At 39.3% G+C, this 19,296-nt stretch overlaps 1 protein-coding gene across 1 annotated transcript in view; it reads right to left on the reverse strand.

Moving 5' to 3' along the window:
* Positions 1-962: 962 nt before the first annotated feature.
* Positions 963-19,296, reverse strand: part of FOXO3 (forkhead box O3) — a 59,852-nt gene continuing 41,518 nt past the window's right edge. The window contains exons 2-3 of the mRNA XM_053459950.1: positions 13,236-14,634; positions 963-2,068 (exon numbers count right to left, since the gene is read on the reverse strand). Of these exons, the coding sequence (XP_053315925.1) occupies positions 13,264-14,634 (1,371 nt within the window). The 3' untranslated portion in view covers positions 963-2,068; positions 13,236-13,263. The remainder of the gene's footprint in view (positions 2,069-13,235; positions 14,635-19,296) is intronic.

Below are 19,296 nucleotides of genomic sequence, written 5' to 3' on the forward strand. Positions count from 1 at the left end.
CCTTACTATTTCTCAAACTAGAGGCTCACGGGTTCAGTTTTAACCACAGCTTTACCAAATAAATAACAAAATACAGATTTCAGCCAATATTTTCCCACTTCTCAGAGAAACTGCCCGTGTGCCGGGCATACTGTGACTATAGGCTGTCATTTCCTGAAATGAGCTGTTGATCATATAAGAACAAGCAAAATGTACATGATGGTTACAGTACAAATCAAAACTTTTCCAGCAGACAGAACACATTAAAGATTTTTAGTCTTACTAATCAAATTCCATGGTGGGCCATCTGCTTGTTTGAGGCGTGAACGCTCCCAAGCAAATAGGAGCTGCAGAGAGGGTGTGATTGTAAGGACCTTACCGGCAGTCAGTGAACCTCCTTTCACAATTACAAGCTCCGCTTACTGGTATGTATCGCTTTGATTGGTGCAAAATAGTAGTAAGGGGGATTAATGAGTACACAACATATTATATGATAAACAGATCACCATGGGAACACATGCTCTAATAGCTTTTGGATGAAATGCTAGTTTGTTTGGTTTTTTCCCTAACACCCATGCATAATGATTCATCTCTGTACATAACAAAATATATTTATATATTTATATTCATAATGCCATAATGCAAAGGAAAACAAAAAAAAAAGTTCTTCATATGTCGTGAAGTACAGTAGGCATCCACTGAAAAAAATTCAAAGTTTCTGTACTTCAATCCAAGTTGCAATGATGTACCACTGGTGTTGTTTTTATTCCCCCACGCCTTACCCCTCTCCTTCTTCCATGCATACACACACAAAACAAGGGAAAAAAGGCCCAAACTAAGCAAAAAAGAGAGCCTGAAGTTTGAGAAAGCAAACCCAGACCTGATAAAAGTGTACAATGGAAGGGCCTTATATAAAGAAAATCTTGAAAAATAAACAAGACTCATTCTTTCATTCACACTCATACACGCATATGTAGCGAGCGTCACTGTAGGATCATTTTATTATTCCGGTATATGGGCTCTGGATTTGCAGGATGGATTGTTCTTATAGTGTGAGCCCATGGAAGACCCAGGTAGTGCCCTTGAATGTACAGACACTTTAGTATACATCTCCTAGCCTATTAACAACAGCTGCATTGTTTTGACGGCTGTTTCGCAAACCCTTTCCAGACATATTTGGTACATAACAAACAAACAAAAAAAGCAACAGAAAACACTAGGAAAAGAGAAAGCAGGAGAGAATAAAACTAGGACCATAAAAGGAAATTGTAAAAACTCCACTTTTCAGGATATATATTAGTAAAATACAGCAGTGTACATCTGGATTGGGGATGACAAGAAGTAGTACCATGTCAGCAACATATGTTTATCCCTGAATTGCCTCATTGTTTCATAAAAATACAGGTAGGTTTGAAACGGAAATCAAAATGTTAAGTAAATAGTCTTTTCCATGGAAAACTGAGTCTTAGACAGAAAGAAGGCGGCAGAACACACTTGGGTCATCAGTTAGCTTATATGAATGCTTACCAGTTAAAAATATCTACTTATATGGGGGGAAGAAATCAACTAGCCACTTAAAAATTAAACAAAAAACCAAAATACATACATATTCAACACCATCTCCCTTAAAATACCAGGCAGATGAACAATATTTTGGCTCCTCTCTGGTATACAAAGCGTTAACATTGTATAGAATATTAACCACTTCTGGGCTGGGAAGGTTAAGTCGAGACTTCTGAACAAGCTTGGCTTCTCAGCTCTTTCTAATTTCTGCGTTATAAGGCTGTTTACAGGACAACTGTATCACGATTACATCATACTCCCTACTGCAGGTTCCTTTCGTTTCATCCTGTGAAGATGAATTTGCATAAGTGAAAAAAAGAAGTTGGGAAAAAAATATATATAATAAAATCCTGGAAGGGCCTGTACTTGGGGTGATAGGGGTTTCAGTTAACAGTCTTTGTAAGTTGAGGAGAATGATGCAGTTTTCATGAAAAGGTTATTAGCTGTAAACAGAGTCACTGTCCACTTGCTGACAGCAGTTTTGGCAAAGGGTTTCAATTTTAGGGTCAATTGTCAGTTCCTGGGCCTGGAAAAAAAAAGAAAAAAAAGGAGTTAGATTTATATAGAATTCAATCTGCTGTGTACTACTTAAACAAACATATATAACTATTTATTGCTTTATATAGCCCCATCGTATTCTGCAGTACTGTACAACGGGTAAATGGGTAAACAAGACACATGTTGTGTGTCACATCATTTTGACAGAGACCATATAATTACTACCATGTGATCAGTATTTCTATTTCTTCTACTAAACATTTGCTTTCTCTTATGCGTGAGAATGAAACTGTTGTTGTCCAATGTTCACCAACCCAAAGATACACCATCTTAATGAAGGAAGCTTGGGTAAGTTGGAGTCCAAACTTGCCAATTTATAGCATCACAGGAAAAAATGGGTTGCGGTCAAAAGCGTTGGTTAAGATTTCACATATATGTCTAGGGTTTTAAGTTTCCGAACTGAAATCAATTCATGATTATTATGAATACAATGCGGATGCACTGATAGGTCTCGGTTTTGATACTTCTCTTTCAGCGCCAGGGGCAGGGTATGAAACACACATCTAACCCTAAGCAGAGCACAGCGCTCATTAACAAGCATAATGCTCTGTTTTAGTCCGTCAAGTCTAGTTTTGTCATACCTTTCGAATGTGTATTCTATAAGAAGTGCTGCATAAAATGTTACTGTTAAATAAATGAAAGATAATAATAAAAATAATTTTGAAGTAACTGTTTCCTGCTGAAATCTCTCTAAAACAGGTCTTATTTCAGCATCCAAAGCCTGGGGAGTCACCTTGACTGGTTTCACTGGAACTGAAAATATCCAATAATAAAACTTTGTTTTAATACTTTATCTTTCTCACAACACCAGGAGAAAGGGGTAACTATACAGTCTTGTAATTTGTGGTGATAAACTGTGGGAAATATTTGTCAAACCTTGTCCTTGTGACCACTTGAAATACAAGAACATAACTGCATAATAAATAGTGAAATCCCAAATCTCTTGTGCAGTCCTTATACACGCAATGGTGGAGCTCTATTTCAGACAGTATATCATGTACGGATCATTCACCTAAGAGGTTATTCTTAAATGCAATAAATCCCACGTACTTCATCCATCTTGTAAAGCATTCTACAAAAACTACAATAAAGCCCTTGGTGTTGTCATGCCCTGTGAGACTTTCAACACAGACACTAATACCTGGGAACTCTATGGGTTTTGCCCGGAGACTCTGGTGGTCCTGTGGACAAAGGGGATGATCCTGCTGACATTCCAGGGCGCACACAATTTTTGGAGGGGTAGTGGGCGGGCAGTGGGGCGTACCACAACGCCACTCCCACGACCGGGAGTTTCCCCATAGTCACTTGGAGATCCGCTTCTCCAGGTCTCCAGGTGACTACGCGGGAAACTCCCAGACGTGGACTGACGTCCAAGGGACCTCCTACCAGCATTTCACAAGGGGGGCTCTGTGTACTTTTTGAGGACAAGGACTACCTGCTGCCTAGTTAGGCTTCTGGTCTCCTCAAGGGATATACTCTTCTTGGTAGGGGTTAGGCTTGTAAGGACTGGTAAACAATAAACGATCATTCTCATCTTTCAGCAAAACAAACAAGTGTTACCAGTGGTAAGTACGCAAGACGTCTAAGAAGTAGAAATGACTACTTCGAATGGCTGACATCAGTTTACAGGAAAGAGAACATTCCCTAAGCACCAGCACACTCTGGCATGGGAATACACTTAAAGACATTATCTCATGCAAGTACTTTCTGTCTACTATTAGCATTACCCACTAATGCTAATTACTCTAAAAATGGTAAAAATACTGACACAAAAGAACTCAATGTAAAACCAAACTCTGGCAATGTTTCTAAACATGTTTTTGTACTACATAGTATAACAGCGCAAAATAGGAAACAAATAAAAGACTCAACATACAAAATATAGATGAGGATAGCAACAGAGGTGTATTCTGGTCTAGGTCGAATAGGCCTAAGCCTAGGGTGTCAGGGCAGGGCTTTACAGGACTGTTAATGTATCACCACAGTAAGACATTCAGAAGAAAACTACCGCATTTGCTCAATTATAAGATGACCCTGATTATAAGACGACCCCCCAAAATTTGAATATTAATTTAGGAAAAAAAAAAAAGCCTGAATATAAGACTACCCTAAAGGAAAAAAAAGTTTTACTAGTAAATATTAATCCACATGTAAACTATTTTTTCATATTTAATAAAAACTATGATTGAAGAAACTGTCACTCTGACCCAGTTATGCCCCCCAGAAATGCCTTATACCCCCTGTATGTCACTCTGTCTCCCTATTTGCCACTCTGCCTCCCAGATATGCCTTATACACCCCTATTTTCCACTCTGCCCCCCAGATATGCCTTATACACCCCTATATGCCACTCTGCCTAGAGAAAACCATTGAACCCCGCCCCCCCGACTTACCACTGCATCCCTTTACTTGTGACCCATGCTTCAGACTCCCTGGTGTCTAGTGGGGCAGCTGGTGGAGCTCTGTGCGATGCAGACCTCCGTTGCTGGTGGCCGGTACTTCTGCCGGGGCTTCTATGACTGAGCGCCCACATCACATGACCTTCCGGTGCTCCACCATAGAAGCCCTGGCAGAAGTACCGGCAGCAGCGGAGGTTGTCTGTGCGCAACCCCCCGCAAACTTTCACCGGCTGCTGCTGGCACTTCCGCCGGGGGCTTCTATGGTGGAGCACCGGAAGGTCATGTGATGCTGGCGCTCCGCCCCCAGAAGAAATGCCAGCAGCAGCAGAGGCTGCCAGAGAGGAGATCTGGATCTTAGTCTTGTAGCCAGACCTCTATTTGAGGTCTGATTAGAAGACAACCTTGAATATAAGACGAGGGATATTTTTTAGGGCATTTGCTCCGAAAAAAACCTAGTCTTATAATCGAACATATACGGTACTAGAAAAGAGGGGCATCGGGGGAGAAAGGCAGGACAGAGGGATTTGGGTCCCAAAGAAGGACTGTCCCTCTTAAAAAAAGGACATTTGAGAGGTATGGTAATAAAACAAGAAATATGATTCTTGACTCAAAAATAAAATACACGTCACTGCAACATGTTTTATTTCCAGCGGCAGCACGTGACCTCAGGAGAACCACTGTGAGTGTGTTTTGGGAGATATTGCTGTTCAGTAAATTGGGACTTTTCTCCATGAATAAGTTCTGCTATACAGTTTTCTTGCGCCTATGATTTAATCAAGGCATAATACTGATTAGCTTTATTCAATTAATTTATTAAAGTTCCTTTAGCTTCTGCTTTTCTTCTTTCTGTTGAGCAAAACTGTTCTGAAGTCAGAACAAAAAGTAAGGGACCATTTATCACCAGTAAAGCTGTGTTAATAGCAATTGGCTGCAATTGTACAGTGCTGCAAAATATGTTGGTGCTATATAAAAGAATAAATAATAATAAGCAATAGAGGCTGCATAGGTTATCATGCATTCACTTCACCTCCTCCGATTTTGCCACTCTATCCCTGAGCTCTACCTCTGTCTTACTCTTCGGGAGAAAGGTAGAGCTCGGCAGGACAGTGGGATTCGGGACTGCAACCCAGCGGCCCCAGTTTCATTCTCAGGTATCTCAGACACCAGAGAATGCACACTGCCCATGCCCCCCCCCCAAGCTCTACTCCCTGCCATTCCGATTCCCAGGGATAGAAGTTGGGAAGTATGTATAACGTGATGAATTAATACAAATAGTTTTGATGACTGATAACGCAAGGATTTGCATCTCAAATGAGAAAATGCTCATTAACGCAGACCCAAGTTACATTTCTTATATTCATAACATATCCATTTTTATAATCAGTGGCTATTCCGCAACCAAAAGCAGCCTTTCTGCACACAACAATGTATACCTTAAATCTGACCAATTATGGTTTTTTCAAAGAATGTGTTTTATTTTTAATTTAAAGTACAGGCACATTTTACTCACAAGTACTTCTGCAATGTCTGCGAATGACTTTTCTCAAATCGCATTAGCTGCACAGCTTGGGCGAGGTAACGTATATAACAACAGCAGTGACGTCAATGGACAAGAGTGTCACAAACTGCTACCATAGCAACAAACATACTTGCGGACATAGCTGCCATTCACGGGTCTCTGTATCAAACATCATCTCTGTGCATTGTTAGTGCGTTCCTCACACATGCCGATCACTATTAGTTGGTAAATGTGATAATGAGTGAGCTACGTTCTTAGAAGGGGACGGAGGGGAATTTCTTCCTTGATGAACGCAGAGTTACATATTTTGTTTTCTGGGCTATGATCATTGTAACTTATGACTTTGATGACAGTCGGGAGACCCTCTTTATACACAACTGTTATGGATTAACCCCTTCCGTACTGGTGTCGTATCTGGTACTTCCTGGTTGGGTGTCACCCACAGACCGGGATGTACCAGGTGCGTCATCGATGATGCACGATCCAGCATTGCTAGCTGGGATCGTGAGGGGCGGCTGCTACAGACCGCTGGGTGTCCCCAGTGATCCGTAGCAGCCGCTCCCCCTCAATTCCGTGCACGTGATCGCTTTGAAGCAAATCACGAACATGGAATTAAAATATTTAAAAAAAAACTCCTCAAGGGAAGACGCAGTACAAGAACGCCGGTCCTGAAGGGGTTAAAGGGACATTGTAGGAACAGTGGTTAGGGAAAGGGCTGCCACTCAAAATGTTCAACATACCTATTCCGACAGAATTAAGAAAACCAACCAAAGTTAGCAGCGTGACCATTTAAAGATATTATTTTGAAAAATGAATCTCAAAATGTTTGCCATGAGTTGTGCGTAACAATGAGTTTTGTATATACATTAGAAGTATGTATGATTTACACTCTTGTGCCCCATGATCTGAAACATATGGTACACGTTTAATGGAGAGATGTCATGTGGGCATTGCGGTATTTCTCCGCACACTATCCTTGCTGTCAGATAACATTAGTTCACTTGCAAGTAAAGAAAAGCAGAAACAGTCCAGTGATGCCATAAAATGTAATTTAGATGGCATTGTAGAAATGTCATAATTGAAGCCACTCATTTGTAAATGCTTAGTGACCTGGATGGTTTAATGTTACTAGACCAGCACAGATAAATAGAGGATGTTGTGGAAGGATCAGCAATACCACTCAACTTTTCCAGGATTATACAGAAAGAACATAACGCCCTATGGAAAATGACAAGTATGTGCATGGTAACATCACATAAATTATAGTTCAGAGTAATATGTGACTAGTTTATTCTATGATGGTGAAAGGCGGCACTAATGTTAAAATAGCACTAAACAGATTTCCCTTTAATCTACAATATAATTAGAAGAGGCCGCAGGTCGTTAAAAAATAGGGTTATATTCCCAAGTATCATACAAATTATTCCTAAAATTAGATACTTTAAGGTAGTAGGAGTTTAGCAATCAGAATAATTAATCCATTGGTTTCAACTTTTGTCTCCATACATGAAAATTCTCTGCATTTGAAGCACCAGGTAATGCCTATGGGCTTTAGCCGTAGTGTTTGGATCCCTGTGTGGAAGGAATACTGTTAAGCTTTACCTATTCCACTACAAAACGGGCTAGCTAAGCCCTTTCCAGGGATGGCCCCTTGCCATATTGATCAGCATAGCTCCAATTGGCATTTGGCACTAGAACTGCAATAAGATCGTGTAACTTTTTGTTTAGGATTTTATACAGAAGATCTATGTATGGTTCCAGGAGAAATAGTATTGTTCTTCTACAATCCCTTTTGAGATATCTGGCAGTGTTGTTCCTAGTTGAGCGGTATATGCAATGGTAAGTGGATAGGTTCTGGTTTTTAAAAGTAAGAGTAATTGTATTATTGTAGAGAGCAGATTAATAAAATATGCATCGACTTCAAGAAACATGTCAATTTCTTTTCTTGACTTAACCTATTTCCTATAGCATTAAAACCCTAGATCATAAGCTTTTTTAGAAAATTGTAGAAAATGTAAAGATTTGTCTAAGAAAAATAATGTTTTCCTATAACTAATCACACCTACAATATATCACTGAACATAACATGAAGCATGTTTCCCATCTGGAGCTGGCAATGACATGAAGGCAAAGCAATAAAACCTCTTTAAGAACAACAGGTCACTAATATGAATAATAAATATCAGATCAGATTTGTCTAGAGCTATCAAAATAATCCACATAATATCAAGTTAACCTTGGTGCTATGACAACAAAAATATAAGATATGATCGATGATTACTACTTGGTGGCTCTGCGCAATTTTAAAACAGCGTCTATGGAAAGAAAATAAATGATTGCTCTTGTAAAACAGGAGCGGTATGTCATCCATGGGCCACTGTGAAAATTACTTCTCCAATCTGTATTACCGTGAATCGAGTATAAATTATGGGATATATTATGGGATTTAAGCAATGCTATTACAGTCGACACATTAATAAATAAATACCTAAATAGAAAATGAACAAATAAGTGCCCTTTAATGGAAAACCAAGGTTTGTAAGTAAAGTCTACATTCGATCTTTGTAAACTTGTTACAAAATTATAGCCTTTCTATCTTTCTAACATTAATTCATGCCCCAGCTGCATATTTAAGAACCGATATAGAACACGTGTGTTTTTTTTTTCTTTTTTAATCCTAAAATATAATTAGAGGTTCTAGACGACACCTGAGTGGCTTGGGCAGTAGGTTCTGTTGTATTAGAGTACTTCACTGGCAAAAAAATCCATGGAAAACTGCACTGTTGGAATAGTAATTTGTTTAAACTTGTTTATTCACTAAAGCTCAAAAAGTCACAAACATATCACATATCAAAAAGACTTGCAAATACAAGTTATTAGATGGGTTCAAGTGATGAAGAAGCCGGTCACATAATTAAATTTTAAACGAGTACCAACTTCCTAAAGATCTAGAACGTTAAACATCGTAGCATAAAGCTGTGTTAATACTAATAAAAAAGACAAACTTGTTGTTGGTTTTTTTATGGTATTTTCTGTGTGGTTTTGGAACTCAGATGAAGCGAAATAAACTTTGAGCTGATGAGAATCGCTATAGAGAAAAAGATCTGGGGAAGCTGAATGTTTATATAGACATATGTTATCAAGCTGTCATAAATCCAACTGTGTTAAACAACACATTTTTATATAAGCTAAACATAGATTGTAAGCTTGCAAGAGCAGGACCCTCTTCTCCTTCTGTACCAATAGGTCCTAATGTGTACTAATGTCGTTGTCAGACTGTATACGGTCAGTTCTGTGTTGTGAATTTTCACTCTCCCGCTATTGTAACAGTGCTGGTGGCTTTACAAATAAGTGTAATGTAACGTCATGCTTGAAGTCCATGCCAGACTAAGACCAAAGGGTGGTGGGTAAAAGCTCTCAGGGGCATATGTATTCAATTCATCTTAATTAGTTGTAACCCTCCTGTTTTTTGTATCATTTGCAACTGAATCGGCAGCTACATAGTAATTAGGAAATACACAATTTTGACTCTACGATGACATGTATCTACTTACCTCCATAAAACACAGTGATGTTTATAGAATGTAGGCCATCATTGACAACATCCTACAAATTTGCATCCACACCACTTTGAGAACATGGCAATGCTATAATGTCCGTTACTCCAGACGTTCATTAGACATAGCATCCAACTGGGTAATTAAGTCTGAAGCCATAGTTTACCACAGGCAGTATGATACACAGTCAGGTGTTTGTCTACCACACTGGGCTACCATAACACAGCTAGAATACATATAAACGGCTAATACTCAACTGCTTGTAAGAATTATATTCTAGACGCCTTCCGTTTGCTAAGCCTTGTTTAGAATTTAGATTTCTGAGCATCATTATTATTGCACCAACTTTCAAATATAATTTATGTGGAGGCATGCCTGATGCTGTCAATTTATTTTAAAAAAAATCCCCAAGAAAATTAGCCAAGAGGTACCCATACTACTGTAAACAACAGTATGGCCTTCTAGTCTAATAACAGCTTTGTTTATCTTTACCAAATCATTGTTTTTGGGGCAAAATATAGCACAGCCCGAGAACAGCAGCACAAATCTTTAGACATTAACGAGGTGCCAAATATTTCCTCTACCAAGCATCCTTTACAAATTAAATTGTCTGGGATTTCAACACCAAAAAGTTCCCCATTACCCAACCTTAATAGCCAAGCTGCAAAAAGCCTTTTCTTTTTAAGTTCCCATGTTCTTAGTTCATTTAATTTGTTGGAAGTACCTCCAAGCTTTACTGCATTTCAAACTATTTTCAACAGGTTGAAACTTTGTTAGTTACTTAGTTACCCAAGTCTGTCTTATTATAAAGATTATCCAATGAGCCCATAAGCAAGGTGGCAGTACTTTACTGAGAATTATAGATTAGGTCAAGAATTACACAATAGCCAGTGAAAAACATGGAGTAATCTTACAGTCTGAAAATGTTATTTTCTTTCTCTCTTGTTCTCTTTGTAAATAGCATGAAACAACAAGCAGGTGGTGTGAAGACTTGACTGAATGTTCACAATATCTCTTTTTTTGTGGTTATCATCTTGTAATTTCCACAGCACACAGCTGTAAATTGTCTGACCACAACATAAACAGAAGATTATTTATGTACTGCGAAGACAAGGGTCACTTCCTTGTTAGCTAACTCCAGGTATTTCGGTGAAAGAACAAATCAGGCATTGAATGCATAACAACATTTCTGATGGCATTAACAAAGTACCTGGTGTCCCAAATAACTTTGTGATGGTATTTTTGTTTGAGATATAATCATACCAACGTTCAGGCATTCCTTCTACCTAACTTCCTTTGGGAATTCCTGTCATGGAAGCCACACTTATGGTAGGATCAATGTGTTTTGGGTTCATAAACTGAAAATCCAAATAATTTAAAATATCTGAAACTGAAATGGCAACAATGGTATTACATGATTTATGCATTTCCCAGCTTGACTCAATCATGTGTTCAATAACGGGCTACACAAAATGTCTGGCCTGTTAGTGATCTTCGAGGGCGGAAGCTGAATAGCCCTGGATTATAAATGTAGGTGTTGCTAAAGTATTTTCCAGGGAAAAGGAGATACACTTATTTAAGAGTAAGGCTCGGACAATGGTTATTTTAAGGAGTTCAGTACATCCCTTCCAACAGTAAGGGTCTGACAGTGCTTGATGGACACGGCACTGCTTCTCTAGGTCACTACAGGCAAAGTTGTGGGGGTTGCGTTGCAACACACCCTACTCCCTGCCAATTTCCCCTTCAACAAACTTTGTGTGTCCCGCAACATCAGCGGGACCGCCAACCGATGTCAGCGGGACTGCCCACTAACATCAGCGTGACCTCCTACCCGCATTCTGCGAGGTGGGCTCTGGGTAGCTGGAGCCAGAAAGTTCCCAGCTATGATTGCCAGCATGCTCTGGTGCATTTGAGCAACACAAAACTGGAGTAATTTAGAACAAAGCAATTAAAAATGCAATTTATGAAAGAAAAGACCTAAATAAATCACCTGACTTTCTTTCTAACCTTAATCAATTGGTAATCAATTTATGAAAAATTACTTTGTGTGCATTCTTTATGAGGTCATACTCAGGATAACACTAGACTGAGGTGGATTTATTTTCACTGAAGGGTATGATTATTCAATCATTATTAATGAACCGTTTTTAGAATTAAGACTGGGAAAAAAATTACTTATGAATGTTTAAAATAAAAAAAATGTGGGAAAACCACATTTGCATGCAAATGAGAAAATGTACAATCCACAAGTAGAGCTTTATACTGCTAACTTGTCACAAAGGGGCTAACTATAGCAACTATGACACATCCTATGCATTACATACAAAAAAATAATAATTTTGAATCTGCCTGAAGTATGCAGTCAGCTAATTTATGCAAAATGTTTTTGTATCAACAGAAAAGCATGTTATGCAAATAAGGCAGGTGATATTTACTACACTGTTGAAAATACATTATTTCCTGTACACACGACTAACAAATGACACATGAAACCAGTACAAAACCGAACAAGAAGTTCATGAGCAGAGTGGGTGAGTGGGTTTGGCCGTGCCCACTCCCCACCATTCCCTTGTTGCAGCCATGTCCCCCTTCCTATCAGCTATAAGGAGCAAGAGAGGGAGTTCGCTGTTTAGGTAAAACTGGCCACGGCCTATTGTGGCCTAAGCCAACAAGGCCTAGGTTTACAGTCCTTCTGCCGCAAAAAGGGGGGGAAACTGCCCTCTTGGGATATCAGGCTGACATCAGTGGGCAGTCCTGGATGCGTCTTGCAAGGTATGGCAACTGCTCAATAGGCTCGTTACAAGGAAGATCTCTGATTTCCAAGTCACCACAGACTCCGTAGTATGCAATAGCTGTTGCAGCACACAAAGAACATGACAACAAATTCCAACATTTAGCAGTGAGCACAACCATAGAGGGGGCACTGCCCTGGGTCAGTGACCAAGGTAAAGATGTCACATTTAGTTTAGGATGATAGCCATGGTAAGGTGACAGCTTGTGTGTTTTGTGCATTAGTATGGGTAGGCATGCTCATCTTTGGAATTTAGTAACCTCATCAATAATGGCACACACTCTTTAAACAGGTTTTCAAGATGTGACAACCTTGGGTAAATACTTGATACAATTTTATATAATAGCCCTTGCACATCTATTTTTATCACAATGAAAATACACAGATACTTTAGGACAAACCCTACAACATATACAAGTAGTGATGCAATAGAGCTTGCAACTTTCAAAAATATGTCTTTAAGATATCTTTAACATAACATATCTTAAACATTTATACCTTTTGCTCTTGGAGCATATGTGCCAGCTTTTCCCTAACACCCTCTTTCTGATTAACTGCTTGTTTTGTATATACATATATATTTTAATATATATCATATCAGTATATCATAAAACTACATGCTGTGAGGCTTCTTTTTGAGTGAACTGGTTGTGATTTTCAACAGTAATAGCCCTTAAATGCTTTTACCACCCAGAACCCTGACCTGTCGAGCCTTAAAAGTAACCAGAGTTAACTTCATTCAGACAAAGATTTTAACTACGATAAATTATTTAAGAAGCATTAAGATGTTTAAGGTGTTTGTATCACGTTAATATGAAGTGTTGTGTAACATGTCCACTGCTTAACAAAAGTTCCAGTAAAACACTGACCTGGCAGCTCAGTCTTCTCAGACATTCATCAGCCCGGCACCCAACTCTGTGATGACGTCTGCTTAGCACCTGTGAAATTTCCCACAGATAAACTGACATTCTGGGAGGAGATGAGGGAATCAAAGTTAAAATCCAGCCCATCTGCATCCATTAGTTCATTGCGTATGATAGTCTCCATGTCACATTCCAAGCTCCCATTGAAAATATCCAGGTCCAAGTCACTTGGGAACTTTTCATGCACTTGAAGGCTCATGCCTGTGGAATACAAGGATCCTGAGAGCGTGTCCGAGAGGGTTTGCATAGAATGACTGACTAAAGACTGCTGCTGGTGTTTGGATGCATCCAGGTTGTTACTATCATTTAAGCCTATGTTACTTATGCTGTTTGACAAGGCACGGCTGCCACCAGGAAAAGAATTATGGGACTGATGCTGGTGGTGGAGCAAGTTCTGATTAGCCCCTTGGTTGGAGGGTGCTGCAAATGACATCATGGGATCATTCCTTAGAATAATATTCCTTCGGGCATTCTGGGCAGTTATGGCAGTACTGGCTTGGGACATGAGTGGATCAGACTGCGTCATTAGTACATCGCTATGGCTGAGTGAATCAGTGGTTAATAGATCCTGCAGGGACTGGTTGCTGTAATGGTTCATGGAAGGAAACATTGCTTGCTTATTCTCTTGGATGGTTTGCATTGGTGACTGACGCAGGGAGGTTAAAGGAAAGTTGAAGCTACTAGTGTTGCTGAAGCTACCAGAAGGAGAGCCCTTAGTGCCATATGTAAAACTGGAACTTCTTTGCATGTGAACACCAGGAGATGTCTGCTGAGAAGGAGTGAGGGAAATGTCATCCAGCAGGTCATCCATGATATTCTCTGATAGTCCATCATTTAAGTTCATGGTTCCAGCCATATCAGTAATCCTGGGCAACTCCACTGTGCATGGTTTACTTAAGGATGGAGACAGACTACCCGGGCTGCTATAAAGCATGGGAGACAAGGGTGATTCATCATCCGGAACATTATCTAGCTCGGCGTTTGCTGGAATAGGTGACAAACGACTGCTTATTGTACTTGCATTAGAGTTTGTGCGGGAGCGGAAATCTGTCCAGGCATCCAGCTCGTCACTGCTGCGGGATGTGGGGCTCCCGGGCCATTTAGGAAGTTGCGAGTTGTCATCTGTAGAGTCCTGAGCACCCTGCATAGATGCCTTTTTCTTAGCTGCCCTCCCCCTGCTCTTTGTGTATTTGTTGCTGTTATCCATTGAAGCAGCACGTCTTCTAGGTGCTTTTCCGCCTTTTCCTCCTTCTGGGTTAATCACCCACCATGAGCTTTTTCCAGAGCCTTCATTCTGAACTCTAATAAATCTACTGTGCAGAGACAAGTTGTGCCGAATTGAGTTCTGAGGGGAAACAAAAATAGAATAATTAGTAAAACAGAAATGTGTTATAGATACGGCATCTAAATGTTGTAAATGCATTTCTCCCAAGAAAGTTTCTTGGAGGACAAGAGTAAGTGGAGGACAAGACTATGTTCTCTGTCACGTTTTCAGCCTGTAAATTCATAGTGTACCCAATCACATGAGGGGCTAGTTATCATGGTGCCATAAGTAAAAATCCTACCTTTATCAGTAACAAAATAAAATGCTACATGGTGACTATAGCAGTTGGATGTACAGTTACTCTTCATTGATTTTAAGGATTTAATCTCAATGATATACTTTCCACCAACTTGGCTGGAACAATGTAGTAATGAAGTGGTATCGCTTTCAAGAAGTGCACCTTCATCACCTGCTCATTGTGTTTATCCCTTTAAAAGGTTTGGAATCTTACCATGATACAGGAGTAATTTTACAATTTTACAACCTTATAAGATTAATTTTGTAGATGCAAATCATGAAAGCGACCAAAGGACACCTGATTTGGTGCTACACCATTTGATAGGCCAACAACATACATTTCTTTTCCAATTTACAACCATGTCAGTGAGGTACATTCCAACACACTGTTTATCTCTTGGATGTTAATCTGGACACCAGCTGTAAGTACTTCTGCAGGAACAGAGCCACTTTTCTTATCCAGCAAGGACATGTGGTGTCAATTTATCATTCAGAACAACAGCAACAAGAAACCCAGTGACTTTAAAAATAAAAAGGAGTTGTGTAATTTGAACCTTAAAATCTACTGGGGGAAAAAAAGAATGAGGTGAAACAGCTGTTGACTGCAGAGCTTCTGTCAATTATTATTTTCAATAGGCTGCAGTTGTAGGGGGAAAAAAGTCCTTATAATGTCACGATTTTAGGTCAATGGTAGGGTAAGAAAATGTAATCTATCATTGAAATGTTTAAATAAATCCACTAGTCGTGCAGTGTAATATTTACTTTTAAATAAGGCCCTATTTGCATAAAATTCTTTCATACAGAATTTGATTCCAAGAATGTGTCAATCATACTTTTAGATCAGTTTGTAATTCTAATCTCCTTAACCCATCCAAACGTAAAAAACCTGTATTTTGTAGCATAGCAGAACAATAGCCGACTGTGATCCATAATTATTATATACGGTTGACAATACCTTGGTATGGTAGTAAATTGGTGACAGCGAACAAAATAAACCCTTAACAGAGATGTGAGCAGGCTTTGACCGGCAATTGTGTAAACCAGGCAAATGACCGGTTGGCCAGTGCCCAATGTTGTCACCGTCAAACCTTTAATGAGGCTCATGCAGCAGATTCTATTTTTTTTGTGTGTGGGTGCCAAATGGATATTTATGGCGCACGCTAAGTAAAAGCATTGCGTGCAACCTTGAGTATCTAGCAGGCAACCACATGTATGTCATTTATTAGCTGCTGGCCATAACATACCATGGTCAATTTTAATCTGCACTATATCTCTGGCTATGAGCAAAATCATATTAAACTATTTGGACTAAATACTCAATAATTCCCAGACATCTGTGCTCGCTTCATAGTGCATTGAAACCTGAGTGGCGACGGTTTGTCTTGATGTTTAAACACAGTTACAACAGGCAGCTTATTCTAAGGAGGAATGACAATGTACAAAAATTGTTATAGAACCCAAAAGCTGAATGTAGGACTAGGAAAAATTCTGAAAAAGCTATAATGAGCTCAACACTTTATGTATTTATTATGTACCTTTATGTATTACCATTAACACTGGTGATAAAATGCTTGCTGTGATACTATATGTCAGCACACAAGGTTAACTATGCCTTCTTTCTTTTTGTTCTAAGTAATCTTTTTTGAGTGGAAAAGTAAACATGTGATTACTTTTGGGAATCCAAATGCTATCCATTTGAAAAGCCCAAAGGAAAACCTGTCTTAAAAACCTTATTGGTTTCTTAAGGTTAAGTCTGTGGGAACTGGCAAAAACGCAATGAATTTCCAGTTAGAGTTACAGTTTCCAGTTACTGTGGTGTTTTTTTTAAATATAAAAACTATTTTTTTTTTGTTTTAAAAATACTTCCCTGAATCGTACTTGCCTCTTCACAATCTTGGCACCCTACCACAAATCCCCTTCCCCTCAAATACCTAGTAAATTTATTTTTAACCAGCAAAACACAATTTGATTTTTGGTAAGTCAAATTAGGTGAGTTGTCTACAGCGTTGAGAGGTCAATAAAATTGACAAATTTAAACCAGCCAGTAAGTTTTTTTTAATCCTAGATCATGAAACAAAGAAAGTAAAATCAACTTGGTTTTCAGGACATTAGAATGTGAAGTGTGGAAACAAATGCACAGGCTGGTGAGGAGACCACATTATAGAACCTCACCAGCTGTGTGCTGTCTGTGCCTGCTGGACAGCTTCTGGAACATTCCATTCTACACAGTCGCACATTCACTTCTGGTATATAGTGAAAGCCATTTATAGTTAGCTTGAGACACAAATATAAAACATAAGCCGTCAGCTCTCAAAGAGACCCAACACATGTGCTAATGTCAATTGGAAAAGATTCAAATATCCACCCTTGGGCAGTCCAAATGATAAACTAACAGCAATTCCTTGAATGAAACAAAATCAAGACCAGTAAATCTCATTTTTAAATGAAAATGCCAATGAAATCATGGTGACATTTTCTACTTTACATATTAGAAGAAGCTTAAATGTATACTGACAACGCCCTGACCATTTCTGACCATGTTCCTTACATTTTTGAATGTGCTCCACCAATTCCTATCTATGCCCTGAATACAAGACTTTTTATTAAAAAAAAAATAAAAAAAGAAGCAGTCTCTGGGGGTGCGCTGGTTGTAAATACAGCCTTGATCGTTTGATACATTGATATACTTTACATAGGACTTTATCTGAGGGTGTCAAACAGAGACCAACTCTCAGGACTGGGTACTGAAATACTAATTGTTAGACCTCCCCCGGGTTAGCCCCCCCATATTAAATTTTTTTACAAAAGATCATGGCATTTGTTAGATCTTTGTTAGATCAGGTTTGATCAACTGTTTTTTTCGTTAGATCTACTCTAAAATAGGCAATATTAACAATCTTTTTCAGGGGGGGCTAACCCGTAGCCAGCCCCCCCTCAACAAAAATTTCAACAAAATGTTACTGATTATGATAGCTCTACGTTAGATCAGGTTTGATCAGACAAAATTTTTGTTAGATCAGGTTTAATTACTGAGATATTGCATATTTAATGAGGGGGGGCTGGCCCCCCCTCAACTGAAATTTGGATTTTTTTTAATGGATCTTGGTAGATATTCGTTAGATCAGGTTAGATCAACTGTTTTTTTCGTTAGATCTACCACGCAGGAGGCGGTATTCACAATCCTATTTTGTGTGCGGGGGATGGGTACACATACGGTCTGGCCCCCCCTCAACTGAAATTTGGATTTTTTTTTAATGGATCTTGGTAGATATTCGTTAGATCAGGTTAGATCAACTGTTTTTTTCGTTAGATCTACCACGCAGGAGGCGGTATTCACAATCCTATTTTGTGTGCGGGGGATGGGTACACATACGGTCTGGCCCCCCCTCAACTGAAATTTGGATTTTTTTTAATGGATCTTGGTAGATATTCGTTAGATCAGGTTAGATCAACTGTTTTTTTCGTTAGATCTATCACACAGGAGGCGATATTCACAATCCTATTTTGTGTGCGGGGGATGGGTATACATAGGGGCTGGCCCCCCCTCAACTGAAATTTGGATTTTTTTTAATGGATCTTGGTAGATATTCGTTAGATCAGGTTAGATCAACAGTTTTTTTCGTTAGATCTACCACGCAGGAGGCGGTATTCACAATCCTATTTTGTGTGCGGGGGATGGGTATACATACGGTCTGGCCCCCCCTCAACTGAAATTTTGATTTTTTTTAATGGATCTTGGTAGATATTCGTTAGATCAGGTTAGATCAACAGTGCCGCCTAGAGCGGTTGCCCCACTTGGCTCCATTGTCGGGCCGGCCCTGTATCCCATATACAGTAAACCAATACCCACCTTAACATTGAGTTAGTGGTCACACAGGATCTGTTTCTTTAACAACTGTTATGACTGGAGGGAAATTATTAAGGAATACCGCCTCCTGCGTGGTAGATCTAACGAAAAAAACAGTTGATCTAACCTGATCTAACGAATATCTACCAAGATCCATTAAAAAAAATCAAAATTTCAGTTGAGGGGGGGCCAGACCGTATGTGTACCCATCCCCCGCACACAAAATAGGATTGTGAATACCGCCTCCTGCGTGGTAGATCTAACGAAAAAAACTGTTGATCTAACCTGATCTAACGAATATCTACCAAGATCCATTAAAAAAAATCCAAATTTCAGTTGAGGGGGGGGCCAGACCGTATGTATACCCATCCCCCGCACACAAAATAGGATTGTGAATACCGCCTCCTGCGTGGTAGATCTAACCAAAAAAACAGTTGATCTAACCTGATCTAACGAATATCTACCAAGATCCATTAAAAAAAATCAAAATTTCAGTTGAGGGGGGGCCAGACCGTATGTGTACCCATCCCCCGCACACAAAATAGGATTGTGAATACCGCCTCCTGCGTGGTAGATCTAACGAAAAAAACAGTTGATCT

The sequence above is a fragment of the Spea bombifrons genome, chromosome 3, assembly GCF_027358695.1.
Source record: "Spea bombifrons isolate aSpeBom1 chromosome 3, aSpeBom1.2.pri, whole genome shotgun sequence".
Lineage (NCBI taxonomy): Eukaryota > Metazoa > Chordata > Amphibia > Anura > Pelobatidae > Spea > Spea bombifrons.